Source organism: Rissa tridactyla, chromosome W (genome assembly GCF_028500815.1).
Source record: "Rissa tridactyla isolate bRisTri1 chromosome W, bRisTri1.patW.cur.20221130, whole genome shotgun sequence".
Lineage (NCBI taxonomy): Eukaryota > Metazoa > Chordata > Aves > Charadriiformes > Laridae > Rissa > Rissa tridactyla.
The window spans coordinates 884,717-904,422 of NC_071496.1; the positions used below are offsets into that span (position 1 = coordinate 884,717).

The 19,706-nt window shown below is 56.5% G+C and overlaps 1 protein-coding gene across 1 annotated transcript; it reads right to left on the reverse strand.

Moving 5' to 3' along the window:
- Positions 1-1,656: 1,656 nt before the first annotated feature.
- On the reverse strand, positions 1,657-19,082 carry LOC128902126 (one cut domain family member 2-like). Its single transcript, XM_054184538.1, is given in 3 exon segments — positions 1,657-1,962; positions 17,867-18,840; positions 18,842-19,082. Coding segments are annotated over 3 exon segments (1,440 nt in total). The 5' UTR covers positions 19,021-19,082; the 3' UTR covers positions 1,657-1,675.
- Positions 19,083-19,706: the final 624 nt, after the last annotated feature.

Sequence of the window (19,706 nt, forward strand, 5' to 3'; positions counted from 1 at the left end):
ATCTGCTTCCTAAAATGTCCAAGATGTCTGTCAAAACACAGTGTGTTACTCGTTTGCTTCCTGACGTCCTTACTTGTTTTTTTTTTTTATTTTTATTTTTAGTTTATTTTTAAATGGAACAGTTCGTTGCAGAAGAAGTAGGTGCAGAAAATGTTTCTTTGGTTTCGATTAAGTAGTACATAAAAAAAGTCTCAAGTGTCTCTAAAGAACCACGACCGCGCTTGGCTTTGCTGCCGGGGCCCCGGCGGGCGCTGCAGGAGGGGCCGTTCTCGGGTAAAGGCGCACGTCGAGCGGCCGCCACCGTCCCGCCATCGGTGCGGCGGCGAGCGCGGCGGCTGCGGCCGGGGCTCGGCGTCGGCTCAGCTGGGCTGCTGGCCCGCCGGAGGTGGAGAGAGGGCTTGGAGTTTGTGAGGCTCCCCCATCGCCACACAACCACCCGCACCAGCGATGACGAAGAGAAAATGGCAAGTTATAAACATCTTTGGCTTGCAGTAATCCTGTCTCTTTGGTGTGCTGTGTTCCCGCCAGCTTGGGTAGCTGGGGGGTAAAAGGAACTTAGGGATTCAATAGATTTAGATGGCGTACTGAAGTCATACGCGGCACATCTGAAATGGCCAGTGGCATCTGAAGGGCTCGTTTCTGTTTTTTTCCTGCTTGAAAGTACCATAAAATACTGAAAAAAAAAAGGAACAAAAATACATTGAGCGCTAAATACGTTTCAGTAATAAGGACGTTGCCGAGGAGAAATTAGATTCCTGGTAACTAAAAAGGACGCATTAATGACCTAAAAAAATCTAGATCTTCCAAAATGTTGTGTTTGCTCCATGTACTGTAGCAGTTAAATTATTGACCTCCTGAGTGTGCATCTGCATTAGGTACAAACACAGAACTTGTGACAAACTGCAAACTGTGCTTGAGGCTCGCGTGGTCACAGAGGTGTTCCCCACGGCCCGGGAAGCCGGGCTGCGCGGCGGAACAGTCGCTGCCGGGAGTCCAGGGTCGTACCTATTCCTATAGCTACTGGCTTTGTGCTTGATACTTTGAGCTCAAGTGAACTGAATTTTTCTGATCCAAGATCAAGCTGTACTCGCTGATTAAATTAAAGAAACTAAAAGAAAAAAAAACAAAACCAAACAAAAACTTAAATTTGATCTTTTTTTTTTTTTCCCCCCTAAAACACTTAACAAAACCATGCCTGAGTTTTAAAAAGAGATTCTCAGATTCTTTAGCGTCTACGTGTCAGACTTTGTGCTCCGTTCTGGCGTGGCCGCGCCACGGCGGTGAGCTTTGGTGCAGGGCGGTGTGGCCAGCACCGGCGCCCTGTCGGCAAGCGCCGGGCATGGGCAGGCTGCCCGGGCTCGCAGCGGCACCCCGCCGGCCGCGGCTCTTTGGGGCTCAGGAGAAACTTGCCTCACGGACGACTCCCCTACGTTTCAGACCTGCTTCGCCTGTCCTGAGCATAGTATTGTATAGAAAGAGGTTAATTCTTGACTTGCGCCTGCTAAGACTGACTAAAAGCCGTGAGAAGTGTCCTTTGTTACAGCTGGGCTGGGGTTCGTTTCCAGGAGGATTGTGCTTTAAGTCACCAGTGACGGGCCCCGCTGCGAAGCCGCTCTCTCCACCGTGCCATGCCGCACCGCGCCGTGCCGTGCTGCGCCGTGCCGGCCGCTCCCCATCACGCTTTGGTACAGGTGCTGGGGGCCGAGGAGGAGCCCCCGGAGCTCAGGTCGTCCTGCCACTTCTCCAGGCTGCGCCGGCGGGCGTTCATGAAGAAGTTGCTGACGGTGGTGAGCTCCAGGCCCAGCTGCTGGGAGATGGTGATCTGCATTTCTTTGGAGGGGCGCTTGTTCTCCTTGAAGATGGCGAAAAGCGTTCTGCGCTGGAGGTCCGTGAAAACCAGGCGGGATTTCTTCTGGGAGTTGTTCCGCTCTTTGTTCGGCTCTTGCTCTTTGCGTTTGCAGGCTGGGGAAGGGGTGGGCAGAGACAGAGAGAGAGAGCGAGCGTCAGGACGCGCCTGGCTGCCGCAGACCCCGCCATGGACCCCGCAGACCCCCCCGACATGCGTGGCCACGCCAGGCACGGAGACCTCCCGCAGGATCCGCAGCGCCAGCCGTGCACGGCCGAGCCAGCACCGCACCGGACCTGGGGGCTGGCGGAGGAACGCCAGGGGGTTACGCTGGTGATCGCACTCGCGTCCCAAAAACCTGCATTTTCAGAAATTATTTTGGGTGGGCACCTGATTGTTGGGCATTCCGGCACTGAATTCCAAGGCAATTGGAGCGCCCCCCCCCATCCTCAGACAGAGCCCTCGAATTCACCTGCCATTTCTGGCTAGTGCCCAACTTTGAGATTTCCCACACTTTTTATAAAGCCACCATCTGAGAAGCGCGTTGCTCCTCTGTCACAGCAGCATTAGGATTAACAAGTTAGCTTATCTGATGTCAGCCTGGGAAAGAAAATGCAAAGCGCATCCTTTTTTTCCCTTCATTAGCTAAGACAAAGATTAATCCTTTGCAGAAACTTATCATGTGCCGTAGCATATAACAACCGCAGATGACTATTTTTTAACAGGCGCTGTTCCGTAACGTAAACTCCATCCCGTGCGTAATCTACAGGAAATACAATTGGAAATTGCTGTTCTTGCCTTCTGAATAAACCTTCCACCCATGTTTTGGGGCAGATCGGTGGGGCGGGCCGGAGGGATGCTCGCAGCATCCTCTCCCAGCGATGTCCGTGGGACGGAGAGGTGCTGGCCACGGACACGGTGGGACGGGTAAAGCCGCACGCAGGGGAGGGCGCGTGGTGGAGGCCTGGGGCTGCCACCCCAGCAGCCAGGTCTAACGTTTGTACGGGAGTTTTATTGCTTTAAACACCCCAAAGCAAACCCCCGTCAAAGCTCCCCTGGCAGCAACTTCATGTGACCACCGCTGGCGGAAAATCATGTTCAATAGCAGAAATGGCTGCCGTCCAGCTGAACCTCCTGTTTGCTTCTTTTCTCCAGAAAGAGAACTCTTTTTAACCATTTACCAGTTTATTTGTGGCTTCTATCCGCTGCTGCAACAGCCGCTGTCTGAAAGGCCTGCCAAAACTTCCGAAATCTGCTGGGAGACAAACTCATGGCTTCTGCCGTGAGACCGTTTGCTTACGGCCTCACACAGAAATAACCGCACACCACCCCGCCTGCCTCAAATTCTGCGCCTCTGTAAGCTTGCGCTTTCATACGGTCTCTCATGTGTGGAAAAGCCATGAAAAAAGACAAAGCGAAACTGCAGCTCTCTGAGACGAAACGGCAGCAGTGCCTGCTGTTTAGGCAATGTCCCTCATCAGCAGTCAGCTCTCCCCGCACCCCTAGACTGCGGACACCCCTGCGGCCCCCGGCAGCCCTCGGGCAAGCCGGCAGGGCTCTGCGGGGGCCAGCGCCGCCCCCCTCCCCGGGGCATCTCCCGAGGCCGAGGGCGAAACCAGCCAGAAACGCCCGTCGGAGCTCAGGTCAGGCGGGGCAGCAGCGCCAGAGCAGCGCTGCGCCAGGCGATGCTAATGCATCCTAAAAAAAATCAGTATTAATAGCTGATCTGTATTTATTAGCACAGAGAGAACATCAAGTGCTGAAACCAATACCGCTGCCATAGCATACCCAGCTTTAAAAATAGCCTGATAAGGCTGTCTGCATGGGGCAGCAAGATAAAAAAAAATCCATATGTTGACATGGTTAGGTAATGCGCTGGGACAAAATAAGTGGAGTGAATTGATAAGTGGCCGGGTTTTTAAGCAGCCCTATTAAATAATTCTGCAGGTCTAGAATGTGAAATGAGAACCTGGCCCAAAAGGTCGAACTCAGACTGTGGAAATGTCTGTAATTAACCTGAAGTCAGGACTGTCCCTGTCTCCCTGTGCCTGAGCAGGGCAGAGCAGGGAGCCTGGCTCAGCCGGGTGCGTGACTACACTGATCAGCTTAGTGTGGCGCACGGGACAGTATTCCACTGGGTTTCTGCAGGAAACTGGAATATTGTGTTGGAACAGCTGATCCTCATCTTGCATCCGTTCTCGGCTGCCAAACTCCCGTGGCTGCGGCAGAGCTGCCTCTGGGAGGAAGGTCGGGCTGGGACCATTTGAAACAGCCCAGGAGGGACAAAACGTAAGAGGAGGATGCTCTGGAGAGCCGGGTCCAAGCCCAGACTTACAGGATACGGGCGAGCGTTGCCGGGAGGAGCTCACAGCGCAGCTCCGAGGCAGCGGCACCAGCACAGGGCTCCTGATGGCACCCGCGGGAGTTTGGGGCAGCAAGGACCCTCCTGCCCGGGCACGCCGCAGGCGGCAGGGTGAGCCTGTAACTGCCTCCCCATGGCTGGACTTGGGTCTCTGGAGGCGATTAGCCCAAAGGCTAATCTGGGTTCTCTGACTGCACCTCTAACATGCTCCACAGATAACGTTTTACTGCCCGTCTGAGGTGAAGAAGCAGATTTTAGGCTGGATTTCTGCATTTGATACCTTGCGCTGCCTTTTGTCTGGAATCCACGCGGCGGTACCCGCAGCACTGGGGATGTGACGAGCACCCGCATCTTTGCCGCAGTTTCTAATAGGTTCCGGGACACTGGGAAGAGTCTAGTGTTTCCTAACATCACTAATTTATGTCCAGAGATACTCTGCGTTTTACAGTTATTGGTATCTTATAATAAATAATGCAAAGGTATGTGCTTTTCAATGCATTCAGTAAATACTTTCCTTGAACTGTTAAGTTTGCTCTTGAAAAGGCACCATAAAGGCAAATGTTGTTCCTTGACATGCATTTATCAGAAGAGAAAAATGGAGTGAGCACTCTAATAAAATAAAGTTATTATCCAGGAAACCTGCCTACAGAAAGAGAAATGTTTTACTAGTAGAGGGAAGGGAAGCGGCCATCTTGATCCTAAGACCAATTTGATTTATTAACTGCAGTTAATACTGAACATATTCTATGGAAGAGAACGGACAACTGGCAGGAACTGAAAGTCGTAACTGTGGAAAAAAAATATAATTCTTCTCTTTTCTTGTACACCGGACTAAAGACACTTTACATAGAAACAATTTAGAAGGAGCTCAGAAATAGATTCAGTGCTGCCTCGCTTAACTTTGGCTGAAGCGGAACCCCAGGGGTTTAAAGGGCATTAAGAGCGGCGCAGAGACCCGACCCAGCGGGGCCGTGTCCCCAGGGAGGGACAGGCTCTCTTCAGCGAGCAGGGCTTTGTCCCGCAGCTAAAACTAAGGGAATGTTTAAAAAAATGTGGCTTTAAAATAGAATTAGGTATTGCTTAGGAATAATAAAAAAAAAAAAAATTAAAAAAGCATTCAGCGCAAGTGTGGAGAGGCGGGAAGCGAGGCAGCCGAGGCACCAGGAGGTAATGGGAACGAGCCCCAAAATCTCTGCAGCTCCCAGCGCCAAGAAGGTTCCTCTCCATGAAGACAACAACTATTCCGATGTTCAGCTTTAAATATGCAAGACACTCCATCGATTTTTTTATTAGAGTGTTCGCAAGCCTGAGGTTAAGCACGTGCTGAAATATGTTGCCAGGTGCCGGCGGCAGGCAGGCAGCCGCACCTCCCGGCCGAGCCGGAGCAGCGCTCGGCCCGTCTCCCCCGGCCCCGCCGTTCTGTGGGGACATGAGCCAGCCGAGCACCCAGCCCTCCTTCTCAGCCAAGGAAGCGAATTCCAGCCACGGCTCCGGGCTGCCCTCCAGGAGCTGGGTAAAACCCCACCGCTCCCAGCTCGTCCGCCCCCCTCTGCAGAGCCTTGTCCCCCCGGATCCCCTCTCTCACAAGCCAGCTCCCCCACCAGTAAGGCTGGCGCTCGTTTCACCTAACGCTAGCCAGGGAAAAGCAGGGCACCCCCCGTCCCGGCTTCCCCGGCGGCCGGGCACAACGTCGGACGCCGCCGGGCTGCGTCTGCCGCAGACGCCTGGCTGCGAGGGGGTGACAGCGGGGAAGGACGTGGCCTCCACTCCATCGCCTCCCGGGACGCACCTCTCTTTCGCGAAGAAGATTTGCTCTAAACTGCTGGCAGTTAATAGCTTTCCATGCAATTCACATGAGAAAAAGAATTATATGCCACCGCTTTGGAAGACTCACGACCCCACCGTAACCAGGAGCTGCAGTGACCGACGTGCGCTGCATCAGCCCCAGCATCTCCAACCCCATCTGCCTGAGAGGCGTCCACAGGAAAGCGGGCCTTTTTTGGACTTTATTCTACAAGCCCCTCTGAGTTTTGGTTTCCTTGTGAACTTCACATGCTTCTAATTTAAGCTCAATTTTTTTTTGTTGCCGAGTATCATTAAATTGAATATTTCTACTAATAGTTCGTTTGTCTTATTTTCTGCAACAGTAATTCTTATTTTCCATTTTCCTCCAGAGGAGAGAGGAACCTAGCCAGCCCCTGCATTACAGACAGCTATAAATCCTGAAAAACATCTAGAAGTGTTTCAGTTGGTAAGTATTGTCTTTAAAACTTCCGTTTATAAAGACTGAAGCACTGGGAAATGTACTCTACCATTAAAGATGATGCATGGCAGCTACCAGCAGACGGCAGTGGGGTCGCTAACGCAGCCACGTGGGTCTCCCCTCCACCCCGCTGCCATGAGAGTCGCATCCGCAGGAGCTGCGGTGGTCCCCAGCACCCAGCCCATCCCTGGGGCCCGGCACCCACCCCCAGCTGGGCATCCCACCCCGCTCCGGCACTGGCCCGGCTGGCTCGGGAGAGCTGCGGTGGCCAGTGGATCCCTGCGGGGGGGGAAACACAGTCCAGGGCAAGTCCTCCACTGAGCTGGGGAGAACTCCATGAAATGCAAATGGTTCAGACTGGACGATCTGGCATTTTCTCAGGACAATCTTTTTCACTGGCAGATATTCACAGGGCTCCGCCGTTAATGGCTGAAACAACGCGCGGCCCGGCGCAATCAATCTGCCCTACGGCAGCCAGAGGCAGCGCTGCCTATCCCTGTGGGCAGCAATAGCTCCTACCAGCTGTTTATGCACGCACAGAAAGACCGGCCCTTTTTATAGAAACTGCTTTTGCCACACGTAGGCCAAAATTGATTGATACGGAGCTCATCACTGCGAGTGGGAGCGCTGCCATAGTGTTCAGCCAAACCCCACCCTCCGGACCCTCCGGCACGGGGTGGGGATGCGACTGGAGTGAGCTGGGGCCTCTCTCCTCCCTCCGCTTCCCCCTCGCTGGTGCCAGGAGCGAGACAGCCGGGGGACAAGGACATGAGGGTCACCAGCATGAGGAGGAGGAGCAGGACAGGGAGGGGTCCCAGGGGCTGGGGTGGGCTGGATGCTTCGTGCCAGCGAATGGCCTCAGCAGGTATTTCAGAAAGTGAGATCTGCAGAGCCTGGGCATCTGCGTGCTCATGAGAACGCCACTGGTGGCTAGTACATCCAGAGGAAGCCCCTGCCCCACATCCCACACCAGAGAGGGGATGGGGACCGTGCCGCTGGCAGAGGATGGGGCGAGCACCGCTCCTCTGCGTCAGCGCTGCTTGCGGCTGGGCTTGTGGCAAGCACGCCAACATAGAAACAATGATCGCTCAAGCAAAGGAAAGGCGTTAATGTGAAGTCTTCCAGTGGCTAATGCCATACGGAGCTGCAGGGAGTCTGGAGAGAGACGTCCCAGAGGTGCGGGAGCTGGTCCGTAAGGGGGCCCTGGGTGGTGATGCTTACGGGCAGGGGGCTTTGCCAGCCAGGCTGGAATACAGTCATAATAACACATATAACTACAGAGACAGGTGCAGAGGGACTACAGAGCCGTCCCGCTTCATTCCGAGTCCTGACACCAGTTTCCTTTGGGTACTGGAAATGTTAAGGAAAGGGCTCGTGTGACTTTCTGTCCTGTGAAGCACGGACACTGTAAGCCCCGCTCCTAACGCAAACAAAACCCCAACATGAATCTGACGTCAATCCATCTCCCCCCTCAGGTATCTCTGCTTTTACCCCAATTACGCGAGGGGGTTTTAATCCAAAATCCTAGAGGATTTTTTAGCAGCCTGAAATTTCTTCGTCGTCTACTTTTGCTGAAAAAAGCCTCCCTTTGGCCTCACCTCTGCTAGATTTGGTTCCCTGCAGCTCCGCAGGTTAACTAATGCCCTCAGATAATCACTGGGTTTACGGTGTTTTCACTCTAATGGCAAAAGTGGCTCTGGCCCTGTGAAACAAATAGCAGATGTTAAGAAGGAGCCGAGTAGAAAACAGTATTCCCTTAATCCAGCAGTAAGTCATTCCTCTCCCTTGTTCGTAAGGATAAGCCATGAATATTGATCTCTCGTATGTGGTTTCATGCGGGTGTAGTACAAAGTCAACTAAACCCAGTTATCTGCCTGATGGAACTAAAAAATGTTCCTCAATTTGATTTCGGAGAGGACTCAATGTGGGGGAAATTTAATTATGCTAGTAATACTGAACACAATGAAATGACCATCGAAACGTTTTCCAAAGGTTTAAAATGTTTTTCCTTCGCTATGATTCACTTAAAGCAACCTCTTGTATATCTGTGTTACTACAATCTCTTAAAAACTAGGCCTCAAAAATCAATTTGATTACCTCTCTGAATTAAGTATGCACAAATGAAAGCAATTGAGATCGATACAAATTAGGTTAAGTACTCCGCTGTGTACAGAATCATTATGTAACAAGAAACAATTTGAATGAAGACGCAAATAATCACGTTGTCGGGGTGCGCAGCCCCTGCGCCTTCACCAGCTCCTTTCCCACCGCCGCACGCTCACGGCACCCTCCCGCGCTCTGCAATCCCCGCCAATGCCCTCGGACGGCATTCCTCCAGAAAAACAGAGTACGCCCACCAAGGAGGAGTGCAGCACAAAGTGTTAATTCCTTTCCTCCAGGGAACATCTGCCGCTATTGGAAAAGATCTCTTTCCTCGCCCAAACCAACCCTCCTGTAGCGGCGAGGTGCTCCCCGCGCTGCAGTTCCTCTTTGGAGGTACCGGGATTCCTGCAAGGCTCCGAGAAAGCAGCGCAAAGCCTGGACGCTTCCCGCCAGGCCTGGGTTTTCTTGGTACTCAACCTGATTTTTCTCTCCCTTAATTCTGTCACGGAAGGAACGTCCTCCTCTCTCTGGGGTTTGCATCCTTCAGCGATTTGAGAAGAAAAGATGAATGGGTTCGGGGACTTGGTTCTTTTATATTTCTTGCTGGCATGCAGCAGGTCTCGGGCTATTTGTGTCGCATCTCTTGTAAATCTGCCGGGCGGCTGAAATTGGGCTGTAAATTCTGCGGGGCAGGGGCTGCTCCCTCCCGTGCAGTGCTGCAACACCCCTCGCAGTGCGGGATCTCTGACAGGGGCCTCCAAGTACTATTGCAATATACTCCCAGCATTAATACAGAATGATAAATAATAGATGGGATAGGGCCAATTTATTGCACTCCAGGGCAAGAACAAGTGGAGGCTTGGTGATTGTGCAGTACAGTTTCCACGTACCCCTCGTCACCAGGCGGTTACAAGCTGTAACCCTCACCAAAGCAGTTTCGGCAAGGCAGCCCCCCAGGTTCTCTGCTGTGGCCGAGATGGGGGGCATCCCCTCATGCTCAGTATCCAGCCCTCTCTATAAACAAGCTTTTCTGCGAGCTGCAAAAGGAACAGACCCGATTTCGGGCAGATTTCTGTTTCAGAGTTGATCGCGAGCTGGTAAGGTCTCCTTTCCAACAGCTGGGGGACACGTAAGCTGTCCCCCCTGCCGGGATCAGCGTCCAGCTGGTGCAAGCTCCCACCGTAGCCCTGCCGCAGGGCAGGCACAGAGATCTTCGTCCTCCCCACTGACTCCTGTTTTGACAAGAAGGGGCTCAACCCCCCCGGGTTACCTGTGAGAGCACTGGTCCTGGGTGCGGTGACACCCCGGGTACCCCACAAGGTACCAGTGACATTGTCCCACAGGGACAGACAGACACATGGCATCATTGCATCAACCTCGTCGAGCTGCCAAAATACACTTGTGCTGGTGGGAGTCCCAGCTGCTTTCAGAAGCACAAGCTGACGGAAACTGCGCAGCAGCAGCATTTAAATGCCATCCCCGGACTGTGACAGCAGCGTGGCCCCGCTGGCAGCGCTGGTGTCGCACCCGCCAGCTCTCGCGGCAGCAGCAAGGCTGCTCAGCTGCTCTGCCCAGTCACAGCAAAACGGCCTTCAAACCACGCTCTGCCAGTCCTCCACTTCTAACGCCTGGGAGATTTATGTTTCCTCTTGTTCTGGAGATTCTCCCTTTTGAATCCCAAAATAGTTTCCAGCTGAATTATAACACTTTTCTGTAAGGAGGATTTATATTCCCCTTGTCAGAGCACGGAGCTGAAACCAGACCTTCCCCCCACGGAGTGCTCTGCCTGTTGCAGCAGCATCCGCAAGTGATGCGCCAGCACATCCCCTCAAGTACCGGAACACAGCTGCGACCTTCTCCCCGTGGGGAAAGGGAAGCACTTCGGGCACCTTTTCCACAAAAGGACTGGGAATTTAAAGTTGAGGTAGGTGAGCGAGCACTGAATAGGAGTCTGAAGTCTTCGAGTGGATGAGAATTTGAAATATTTTGCTTTCTTGTTTTCTGCTGATTGCATCTAGCAGCTTTCCCACAGCTATGTGGCTCTGACACCCTCCCACACTGCGGTTCCCTCCTGGCACCTCACGCTTACAAGGCAGAGTTGAGAGCCAAGTCCCGTGGGCCCTACTGCAGGGGAAAGTATGGATCTACCGAGTTCCTGCTGTGTGCCTCCAGAAATGGTTTGTTTTCAGAAATTCTGACTCATGGGAGAAAGCAGGAAATGATTATTTCCTTTTAATGGCTGTAACCGATGGGGTGCAATTATGAAGAACAGCAGAGAACGGGAGCAAAGCTCTGCCAGCTTCTCTGGCAAAGCCTGACCTGTGCTGCCCTCCTGGCTCTCCGAGCTCTCCCTGCACTTCGGACAACGAGTGCTGAATGCAGAATGCAAGAGAAGGCTGGGAGGAGCGATGTTCTTTGCCATACAGCCAGGTTCCCATTTCCTTCTTCCCAGGGGCTTAGGAAAGCACAGCTCCAGCAGCAGAGGTAAGCGTCCCTCCTCCCCGAGCACCAACGGGGTCGCGTGTGGAGGTGAGGAAGGGACTGAGACCCTCTAGGCAGAGGGCTGTGGGTCTCCCACCTCCGCAGTGAACGTGCCACCACGCAGCTGGTGGAAGGGAGATGGGATGGCTCGTCAGCGGGCCCTGTGGGCGAAAGCAACTGCCTATAGTAGAGCTCCTATCACCCCAGTGGCATGAGCTAGCTGACACTGAGCGTGGCTCCAGCGTCGAGTCTGTGGGGCCATGCCCCATAGGACACCTCCTCTGCGGTGGGCTGGATGTTGGAGGACACCAAGGTGCTGCACCCTGGCAGGATCTGGGCATGACAGAGGAGAAAATTGGCACTAAAGATGCCAGAAGGACAGGGGGAAAGCTTTGGGAGCTTATACCTAATCTGTGTGAGCCTCTTCGCATCGGGAGCCTGTGGTTAGGGCTGTCACGGTGCCGTGGTGCCACTGGTCCTTCCCAGCCATAGCTGGAGAAAAGATGCTTGTGCTGGGACGCTGGCTGCCGAGGGCAGCAGCGGCACCCTCACCTGGTACAGGAACGAGTGGGCATGACAAGCACAGAGGAGAAGGAAAATGGAGAAGGTGTGTGGGAAGCTCTCCGAGGAAGACTTCCTCATGCTCTTCCTTTATCTTCTTCAGCTACGTGCTGCTTGCCAAAGCTTAATGCCTCAGCGCAGGGCCCCGATCTTAAATGCCCATTATGACAAGATGAGATCTGCTGGAAAATCACCGCTACTCATAAATATGTTCCCTGCTTACTTAGAGATATTTTGGTCCCAGAGACAATTTGCGTTTTGGGAAACTGCCAGCCTCTATCGCTTGTCTAATAATTCCTTTGTGCAGCATTTAACAGTGGTTTGACTCCCCTTTTTTCACAATGGAGTAGTTTGATTTTATAGCTCAAAAAACCCAAACAACCCCAAACCACTCCAATTTCGTTTTTGATTGCATTTCTATCTGCCATCAGTGAGTTGTCTTGTTGATCTTATCACTGAGCCCATTTGAGATTAGTCTATTTTGTATGATTTCTGCGTACAAAAATCCTCTATAAATCAGAGAGCCTTTTATGCAAAAGTCTGCAAGATTGATAGAGCTGGATACAAAATCTTTTACCTTGGAAAAAGAGATGTATTATCTGTCCCCTTGGACGTAATGCTTTCTCTGCATATTCATCTCCTAAGTATGATGGGGCTTTTTCTAGAGAAGACAGGAGACAAGATAGCAGTCTTAAATACAAACAGATTACTATCAGAAGAAAGGGAGTCATTTTTTTTGCTGTGTCTAGCAGGGATAAGATGAGAGGCAAAGGATTTAAAAGACAAAAAGGGAGATTAAGGCTAGTCATTAAGGATTTTTTTGTACCTGTAAGCCCTGGAAGAGATTGCCTAGGTAGCCTGAGAAATCCCCATCACTGGAGATTCCTGAAGAACGGGGCAGACTGTCAGGACAAGTGATGTCTCAAGTCCTTTTCAGCCCTGCTTTCCCTGTTAGATTAATTCTCCGTACACCTGCAGAGCCCTGTTTCCACTCTGAAGGCAGCCACAGGGGAGCTCCTCTGATGCGAGGAGTTTGCTGCTGTTAGTGCTCGGAGACTCAGAATAGCCGTGTTGGGTTACTGGCAAGAAGCTTGTCATGTCTGAGTAATGTCTAATTGGAAGGGATGAAAAAGCCACTTGTAACTGGTGGACGGCAGGAACATCTAGGACAAGACTTTGTGACTAATACAAGGGAGGAGCGCTAAGGATGGGGCTACAGTGCAGAAAAAAGCAGCGCAAAGTTTGAGTCAAAACACCCCTATAAAGAGCAAGGGAAGAAACAGCATCAGCTGCTGGAAAATAATCCTTTTGGCAAAAATGTTCTCTCCTTTATGTGATCCTTGCCAGAAATAAATTCTGCCAGTTTTCAAATGCAGAGAAATATTTGAGTTTGGGATATTTCATTTCAAATGGTGATGGCCAAGAGATACTAGGCAAAAAAATGAGATGCTGGAAAAAATCTAATAAGGAAATAGCAAGGAACAGATCGGAAAAGTTCAGAATGATCAACACAGAATGATCACAAACTGATTGATTCTTAAAAACTTAGAGGAAAAAAGAAGATATAAATGCATTTCATGAGAAAGATGGTCAGATTTATCTGTATCAATCAATCAAGAAACCGATAAAAACTGTTTGCTTAACAAAAATGGTATGCAAATTTCTGCAGGGCAGAAATGTCTTCAGAAATAATCTGGAACAAAAAGATAGGGCAGGGTATTATTTCAGAAAGTGGGTACAAGAGAAATATAATTTATCACCCAGCACCACAATTTACCGCATGGATTGTTCAAACATAACCACTAATCTATATCTGAAGAGAGTACTAATATTTCAAGCCACTAAGCACCTTTCAAAGAATCTTTACGTACCTGTATATTTAGTTCTGCACTAAGAAATAGTTTTATACATAGATAACGCACTTGATACAGATGTTATTATGCCTTAATTTTTAGCTGTAGCTACAGACAACAAAATAGGCTCAAAATCCAGAGAAAGGAGCTTTAGGTACGGCACAAAGAGGCAGAGGACAGAGAGCCAACAACAGTCTGCCTGTACACAACCCACCCCTGGCAATCATCTACAGCACGGGGGCTCTCCTGGGCACTGGAGCGTGGACGGGCGCCGTGGGGTCAGATGCACTCTCGCAGCTCTGGCCTTGGTGGGGTGTGGAGCCACCATCCCTCCCTCCTCTGCTGTCACCTTGGTGGGGTGTGGAGCCACCATCCCTCTCTCCTCTGCTATGGCCCTCCCAGCTCACCAGGCCCTGGGCCAAGGAGAGGCCGCAGCCGCCGCCTGCCCCGGCGCTCATCTCCCCTCTCTGCTCCCCTCTCTCCTCCTTTGCCTGTTCCTCCATCCCTCCCTGTCCCCCTCCATCCCTCCCTGTCCCCCTCCATCCCTCCCTGTCCCCCTCCATCCCTCCCTGTTCCTCCATCCCTCCCTGTTCCCCTCCATCCCTCCCTGTTCCTCCATCCCTCCCTGTTCCCCTCCATCCCTCCCTGTTCCTCCATCCCTCCCTGTTCCCCTCCATCCCTCCCTGTCCCCCTCCATCCCTCCCTGTTCCTCCATCCCTCCCTGTTCCCCTCCATCCCTCCCTGTTCCCCTCCATTCCTCCCTGTTCCTCCATCCCTCCCTGTTCCCCTCCATCCCTCCCTGTTCCCCTCCATTCCTCCCTGTTCCTCCATCCCTCCCTGTCCCCCTCCATCCCTCCCTGTTCCCCTCCATCCCTCCCTGTTCCCCTCCATTCCTCCCTGTTCCTCCATCCCTCCCTGTTCCCCTCCATTCCTCCCCGCTCCCCGCCGCTGTCCGTGGTGCTGACGGTGCCGCCGCCGCTCCGGGGCTCTGCTCGCCGCTCGGGCCGACGGGGCCTGACCCCCCCCGCCCCGGGCATCGCTCCCCGAGCCCCCCTGCGTGGCGGCACCCGCCCTGCCCGCAGCAGGCGGAGGTCACGGGGGGGAAGCAGAGCTTGTCCCTGCGTGGGCCACACGCTCCCGGGACCAGAGGACCGGAGTGTCGCCGCCCGCCATCCCCGAGCACTCGCGGGGAGCAACGACGAGACACGACCGGGGGGGGGCCTTCAGCGCAGCTCCCGCGAAACCTAGCCCGTGGGTGGGCACGTCCCCGGCCGCCCCCCGGGGCTACCCCACCGGGGATCCGTGGAGAGAGATGGAGCCCCCCGGCAGCCGCCGCTGCCCCTCGGCCGGGGGCAGGCGAAAAGGCGCGGGGCCGACACAGCCTCCCCCGCTTTCCACCCTCCCCCGAACCGTGCTGCGATCCAAGGGATGTAAAGACGGCGAGGTCAGCGCGCCTGTTCTGCACAAATGAATCATTGATGGTGTTTTGGTACAAAAATGTTTAATCATCAATAAGGTGATTCAGCAATCGGGAAACGTAAACAAGCAGCGCGGGCGTTTTGCTGCTGGGCCCGGCGAAACGGAAAAGGCACCTGCGGGGTGCGGGCTGGCCCGGCCGGGCCCGGCCTTGCCCACGGCCACCGGGGCGAGCTGCCACCGCGGCTGCTCGGGGGGCCGGGGACACCCGCACAACCCCCGCGCACTCAGAACCGCCCCCGGCTCTGCACCGGCATCTCCGGACCCCGTCCTGCCCGGGAATACGGCACGGGGCTGTTTTCACGGCAGGGGAACGCGGCACGGAGTTATTTCAATTGCAGGGCAATACGGCACGGAGCTATTTTAATTGCAGGGGAATACGGCACGGAGCTATTTCACTTGCATTCTTGCCGTGTTTACCGGGCAGGGATTCGGCGATAAAGCCCCGGTTCCGCGCTGTGCGGGCAGCCCGGCCGTGAGGAGGCGGCTCCGTGTGCTCAATCAACCCGAACCGCCGTTGAACCCTGCCCTCTGAACTCGCCGCCCTGATAAATACCTTGACTCGCCCAAGAGATCGTTAATATTTTTCACCTCGGCAGAAATTTAGGGACTGCCCGACGGGGCCGCACCGGCCGCGGCACAAGGACTTGTCAGAAGCCCGGGGCAGGTCCCCAAAAGCCCCGTCCCTGCTCCAGCTGCCCCGGGGCGAGCCCGGTGTCCCCGGGAGGGCACTCACGCCGTCACGCCAAAATTATGTTTTTACTCTCGGACCCCCAAAACGCGCACCGAGCTGCCTATTCACAGTGTGAGCTGCCCGCAACTCTGCCCGGGCTGCCCGCACCGCTCCGAGCACCGCAACGCCCGAGCACCCTCCACCAGCTTAGGAGTCTCTGAAAGACTCCCAAGAAGAGACAATAAGCACAGAAATAATAAGAGAAATTAGACTAGACTAGAACAGAACAGAATTCTATATCTTTTATAATAAGAATAATAATAAGCACACACGACTGCTACAGTTCCTACAGGGAGAGGGGGAATTTCCCTCAAAGGACAGCAGATTTTCATCCTGTTCAGGAAAAACTTCCAGGAAGGACAGGGCAAACTGGCCATTTTTCAGAGAGCTGAAGTACTTTCGGTTTATTCCCCTTGCTCGGAGGGGAGTAAAGGGGAAGAAGGAAGCACCGAGGTAATGAGGCTGCATAGTCACATGTGGTAATAATAATAAAAAAAACTGATTTCCTGAAGGGAATGGTAATTTGCAAAGGTCTTTCCCACTCCACAGGGAACCTGTACCCACTCAGACACCCAGTTCTCTCCAAACTTTACTCCTGGGTGCAAAGGCATGCAGGGGGAACTGGGAAAGTGGAGATCCAGAATTATCTATGCATAACTCTCTGTGTACGGCAGAAAATCATAAATCGCATCTACGCAGCCGCCGGACGACAGCTCATGGCAGAAAATCAGAAATCGCACCTACGCACCCACTGGGCAACAGCAAAGCTGTCACCCGGCGGGCGTGTAGATGCGATTTCTGATTTTCTGCCCCATATGTAGGGCTCCATGGGGAACCCCCCACCTGGGATTGGTGCTGGGAAGGAAAAGCACCGGCAGCATTACTGGAAATGAGCCGGCTCAGGTTCCAGATCAATGAAAACTGGGTCCACGCGTTTATGCTCCTGTTGCCAGCATTAATGCTCTTTTAATCTTCTAAACATTATCTGCATCGATTTCCCTCTAGATACGCGTTTGTTTGAGGAGGCGACATCACCGCGTGCTCCGGGAAAAAAAAAACAACAAAACACAACACAACCCCAAACCCTTTCTGTTCCTCTGATGCTGACATTGCAGACAAACCTCGGGACCTTCATTTGGTTGATAATACGGAAGAACTGGATGGTGTTGAGAAGGACGGGAGGAGTTTGCAGTCGCCGTGAGAGCGCAGAACTAATCAATAACGCGTGAGGATGGGTCCGTCCAGGTTGGAAGCAACCGCAATAAAGGAACGGCGGGCTTGGCGGAGCAAACCCCCCCTGGTTTCTAAATTGTGCAGGTGGACGTGTCGCTGTCACAGCAGAGAGCCGAGCCGGACATGGGCACACTACGGTGCGCCTGCCCACGCGTGTCTGCCCGTGTCACCGCCTGCACCTTTACCACCGAGACACAACCACCAGGCGACCGATTTCCACGGAGGGGAAGCCGGGGGGGTGTGCGTGTGTGACAGGCCACGTCCCGGGGTCCTGTGTGACCGTGGGACCAGACAGCCGACGTCCCTGCCGCCCCCCCCGCCCTGCCCTGTCCCCCCTCCCCCCGCACGGTCAGCGCTGTCACCGGGTCACCCTCGCTCACCCCACCGCGGGGCGGGCGATACCGGGGGTCGCTGCCCCCCCGTCGCCTCTGTCCCCCCCCCCCCCCCGGCCCCGCGCCCGCAGAACAATGGGGGCTGCGGCGCCCCGCCACCGCGCCAGGGGGCGCCCGCGCGCCCTCCGCGGGACAATGCGGCCGGCGCGCGGGGCTGCGCGGGGCTGCGCGGAGCCGCCGGCCCCCCCCGCCGCTCCGCCCGGCCCCGCCGGCCCCGGGACGCGGCGCGGTGCGCCCGGCAGCGCCGGGAGGGATGGTGGCGTGGCGGGGCGGCGCGGGGCCGGGGGGGGGGGCCCTTCAGCACCCGGCCCCGGAGAGCTGCCCCGGCTCCGCCGACCGGCCGCGGCGGGCTCCGCGACGGCCCCGGCCGCGGAGAGCGGCCCTCCGCCAGCCCCGCCGCGGGTGCCCGGCCGCTGAGAGCCGGCGAGGCGGAACGCGGAAAGGGGGCGGGGGGGGGGGGTGTCGCCGAGCCGGGCCGGTACCGGCGGGGAGCGCCCTGCGGAGGCGGCCGGGGGTCGCGCTCCGCTCCCCGCTCCTCCCGCGGGGCGCCGGCCCGCACCTACCTGCCAGCCGCAGGGCCGACATCCTCTGGAACTCCGGCTCCTGCAGCCACTTCCACATCCTCCGGAAGGTCTCCCGGCCGGACTTGAGTTTACTCCAAGGCTTAGGGTTCCGCAGCAAGTCCGAGAGGGTCCCCTGAGAGCGGCACAGCACCCGCTGGGCGAAGATGGCCTGGGGGATGCTGTAGCGCTTCAGCTCCGCCGTGATCCTTTGTGCCACTTCTTTGGTGTTGATCTCCTCCAGCTGCCCCGAGCTGCTCACCTGCGAGCCGGAGGAGGAGGAGGGCGGCCGCTCCCGGCCGGCGGGCAGCGCGGGCCCGTGGGGCGGCGGGTGGCCCGGGTGCGCGGGGTGGTGCATGCCGTTCAGGTGGGGCATCATGGCCGGGGGCGTCCCCAGCCCCCGGGAGAGGTGCTGCTCCCCCCGCGCCAGCATGGCGGCGTGGGCGTCGAAGTTGGGGCTGAGCATCTTCTCGTGGCCGGGCGGCCCGTAGCCGTGGAGGCCCTGCTGGGCGTTGTGGAGGGGGCCCAGCCCGTTGCCCAGCGGCGAGAGGCTCTGCCCCATGCCGGGCATCTCCTTGTAGGGCCCGTAGAGGTTGTTGACGGCGGGCAGCCCGCGCTCGTCCCGCATGAGGGCGAAGCTGCCGCTGACGTTGCCCGAGAGGCGCTGGTGGTGGTGGTGGTGGTGGGCGTGCGGGTGGGCGTGCGGGTGGTGGAACTTGTCGGAGACGGTGGAGATGGGCGGCAGGGGCTGGAGTGGCGTCAGGGTGGTGTAGGTGCTGCTCATGCCCATGCCGGGCGGCGAGGACTCGCAGGGCATGCTCATGGCGTGGTGCAGCGGGATGGAGAGCTCGGGGCGGTACTCGGCGGCGCCGTCCAGCAGCGAGGCCATGCTGGACACCATGGCCGGCCGGGCGGCGGCGGGGGCCAGCTCCTGGTGCGGCGGCGGCGGCGGCGGAGGCGGCGGCGGGGGGGGGGGGCACCCGGAGCGGCCCGGCGCTGCGGCCGCCGTGGTGGGGGCTGGGGCTGCCCATCAGCTCCGGCTCATGGCCGGCCGCCCCGTGCAGGCTGCCCAGCGGCTCCATCGCCATCTCGGGGTTCATGGCGCAGGCACCCGGCTCCCTGGCGAGGCATCGACGGGCGCCGCGGCCGCTCCTCATTCACTCATGGGGGCGGCGGCCGCGCCGGGGAGGGGTGAGGGGGGTGGGGGGGCAGCGCGCCGGGGCCCGAGGCCGCCCGCTCCGCCGGCCGCGCGGGCAGCGGGCAGCGGCGGCTCAGCCGGGCCCGCGGCGGCCCCGCGCCATGTCCTCGCCTCGCCGCCGCCGCCGCCGTCTGCGGGCGGCGGGAGCTGTCCAGGGCGCGCCGCGCGCACCGCCTGGCCGCGCCCGCGGGGCCGGGCCTGCGCCGCTGACGGCGCCCGCCAATGGCGGCGCGGGGCGGGGCGGGGCGGCCGCCGCCGGGCCCTTAAAGATGCCGCGGCCCTTTGTAAGCGTGCGGGGGGTGGCTCGCTGCCGGGGACCGACCGGGACCCTTGCGTACCACCGCCGCGGGGGGCCGCGGCCCGGCGCCGGCGAGGATCCTCCTGGGGGCGGCCCGGCACGGGCCCCTCCGGCTTCCGGTGTCCCCCTCAGGTGCCTCAGGCTCCTGGCGTCCCCTCCGGTGCCCTAGCTCCTTCAGGCTCCTCAGGTCCCCTCAGCCGCCGCAGCCTCCTCCTCAGAGCCCCGCTCCCCCGAACGGGGCTGCGCCGAGTCCCGGCAGGCGGCGATCCCGCCCGGCCCGGCGGTGCCGGTGCTGGTGCCGGTGCGGGCCGGCGGCGCAGATGTCGCCTTTGTGCGAAGGCGGTGAT